The following is a 2,861-nucleotide window of genomic DNA, read 5'->3' as shown; positions in this document are numbered from 1 at the left end:
TTTTTTTACTGTTTTAAGTTTAACCTTGCAACTTTTCAAATTTTAAATGGAGATTGGGTGTCTTTGAAAATATCTAGAAGATCCAAGGCATTATGATTATATAGTTGGTCAATAAAGTATCATTTCTCTTTCTGCTATGGGTTATAAGGAATGAATGAGATGGACCTCCAAAACACAGTGAAAACCTGAGGTGAGCAGTGCCATGTTATTGAGAGTTTATTTCCAGAGAGAAACCCAAGGCAGACATCTGGGTCTTAGAAGGCCTATTCCTGGGTAGCATCCCACTACTGGACAGTGGCTGTTACCTGGAGTTTCAATTCTTAAAAAACAAAAAAAAAAAAACAACAACAAAAAAAAAACAAAGATAAGGGAAGCATTGCAAAATATAGCTCTTCTCTCCCCTCCACAAACACACACACATCTAATCTTAGAATGCATATAACATTATTTTTACCTTGTTATGCTTCTCAGAGAAATATGAAGCTATATAACACATAAAAACTGGAGTCTGTGCTACTATTTCTGACCTCTCCACCTCTGTCTCGAGGTGAAGACCTAGAGAATGTCCATTTATTTCATTATTTGAGCTTATGAGTGACTTCATCATTTTGAAGGCATTGCAAAAGCCATCTTCTCTGTGCCCTTTAAACAACTACAGAGAACAGTTCTGTAGAGACTTTATTTTCCAGACAGTTTTGTGCTGCTCAAAATGCCATCTTCAGGTCCCTGCCCCCTGAAGACTTCTAGGCAGTCTTTTACCCACATTCCTAGTTCATCAGGCAGAAGGAGTGAACACAGTACATGTTCATTCTTTAGCAGTCGTAAACTTGGCAGGTTTTCCCAGGCAAACTGATATGGCATGGAGAATAAATAAAGAAGCTTTCAAATACTGCTAGAAACCACCACTCCCTTAATACTATGTAAGGCAATGGGCTATGCAATGGGTTGGTCTTGGGAACATAGAGACATGAACAAAAATAGACATACGGTTTATCACTATCTTTCTTTCTGGGATGTTTCAAGTATAGAGGTGTATGACCTAGCTTGTGCTTTTGATTGTTTTAATGTACTGATATTCTGCTTATCTTTGATAGAATGTTTGGCCAGATTGTGGCATTTTCTCTATGTCAATAAGTGATGAATGAATCATTAGATAATTTCTGCATTTCCTGATTACGGAAGTGTCTTGTATATCTGTGCCTGTCACGTTGCTTCTAGCTAGTCTGTCACCTCTTGGATTATATCTGCATTTCCATGTGTGCATCCTTGATTTTTTGCATATCTCTCTTCAGACAGGAGCTTTACAAAAGGTACAGAGCATACAAAATTATTTCATATTTAATAGCACATTCTGTGTCTTATAATTTTGCCATTGGCTTGCTGATAAGTCTTGTAGGTTAAAAGAAAGAAGATTAAAAAAAAAAAAAGAGGATTGAATTCTTTTGAGAGTGGCCCATTCAAAATGAGTATTCCTTGGCTTATAATAACAAAATACATTAACAAGCCCTTTCAAATAGCAACCTTTTTCATTTTCACTATATATCGGATCATTAAGCTAGTCATTTTCATCACCACCTTCAAACTTTTCACCCTCTTCGTAGGAATGACATCTCCTTCTCTGTCATTTGGAAGGATGTTTTATCCCAACAGGAGTACTTTTCATCCAACCACATTCTTCCTCACTGGAATCCCGGGTCTGGAAGGGGCCCATGCCTGGATCTCCCTGCCTTTCTGCTCAGTGTACCTTGTGGCTTTACTGGGCAATGCCACAATTCTGCTGGTCATCAAGATGGAGCAGAGCTTGCGGAAGGAGCCCATGTTCTACTTCCTGGCCCTCCTTTCAACTATCGATTTGGTCCTTTCCTCAACCTCTGTGCCCCGCATTCTGTGTATCTTCTGGTTTGATGCTCATGAGATTAGCTTTGGGGCTTGTGTGGCCCAGATGTTTTTGATCCATGCCTTCACTGGCATGGAGTCTGAGGTCCTGGTGGCCATGGCCTTTGACCGCTATGTGGCTATCTGTGCTCCACTCCACTATAGAACCATCTTGACAACCCGGGTGCTGGTGGGTATCAGTGTATGCATTGTGTTTCGTCCAATTCTATTTACACTTCCCATGGTGTATCTCATTTACCGCCTGCTATTTTGTCAGGCTCATGTAATAGCTCATTCCTACTGTGAGCACATGGGCATCGCAAAACTGTCCTGTGGAAACATCCGTATCAATGCCATCTATGGGCTCTTCGTGCTCTCTCTCTTTCTGCTGAACCTGGTCCTTATTTGCATCTCCTATGTCTACATTCTGCGAGCTGTCTTCCGCCTCCCATCACAGGATGCTCGGCTAAAAGCACTCAGCACGTGTGGCTCTCACGTTGGTGTCATCTGTGTTTTCTATATCCCCTCAGTGTTCTCCTTCCTCACTCACCGATTTGGACACAACATACCACGCTATATTCACATTCTTGTTGCCAACCTCTATTTGGTTATCCCACCTTCACTCAATCCCATCATTTATGGTGTAAGGACCAAACAGATTTGAGAGCGAGTGCTCCGTGTCTTTGCTAAAAAGTAGGTACTCTTGCCTCTGTTTACCAAGAATTTTGACCTAGCAGGGAAAATGAGGTCTCATTTGAGTTTTTTTTCTGTCTAAATTTAGTGCTGCCAAATTATATTCTGGAGCATTTGATCTTATCCCATTGTTGATTCTATGATTTGAATTATCTTTAAAATATTTCAAGTTCAAGGACTAAATAATGCAGTTGTTCAAATTTAGGCTCTTTTTAGTTCTTTTTCAGCAGAATACAATATTTATGGGACTAACATATAGTAAGAAGTGGATGTCAATTTAGACTAATATCTAC

At 40.0% G+C, this 2,861-nt stretch overlaps 1 protein-coding gene across 1 annotated transcript; it reads left to right on the top strand.

Annotated features, from left to right (window-relative positions):
* The first annotated feature begins 1,633 nt into the window (after positions 1–1,633).
* Positions 1,634–2,539, top strand: LOC116865332 (olfactory receptor 52J3-like). Its single transcript, XM_032853604.1, has one exon. It carries the CDS (start codon positions 1,634–1,636, stop codon positions 2,537–2,539), a length of 906 nt encoding a protein of 301 aa, XP_032709495.1.
* Positions 2,540–2,861: the final 322 nt, after the last annotated feature.

The sequence above is a fragment of the Lontra canadensis genome, unplaced genomic scaffold (genome assembly GCF_010015895.1).
Source record: "Lontra canadensis isolate GAN:19392208 unplaced genomic scaffold, GSC_riverotter_1.0 scaffold7, whole genome shotgun sequence".
In the NCBI taxonomy this organism is placed as follows: Eukaryota; Metazoa; Chordata; class Mammalia; order Carnivora; family Mustelidae; genus Lontra; species Lontra canadensis.
Note: the sequence above shows the minus strand (reverse complement) of the source record. Positions and strands in the feature narration are given on the sequence as shown.

What these genes read in the sequence shown, in the direction of transcription:
- LOC116865332 (XM_032853604.1), top strand. Translation starts at nt 1,634, where the DNA reads ATGTTTTATCCCAACAGGAGTACTTTTCATCCAACCACATTCTTCCTC.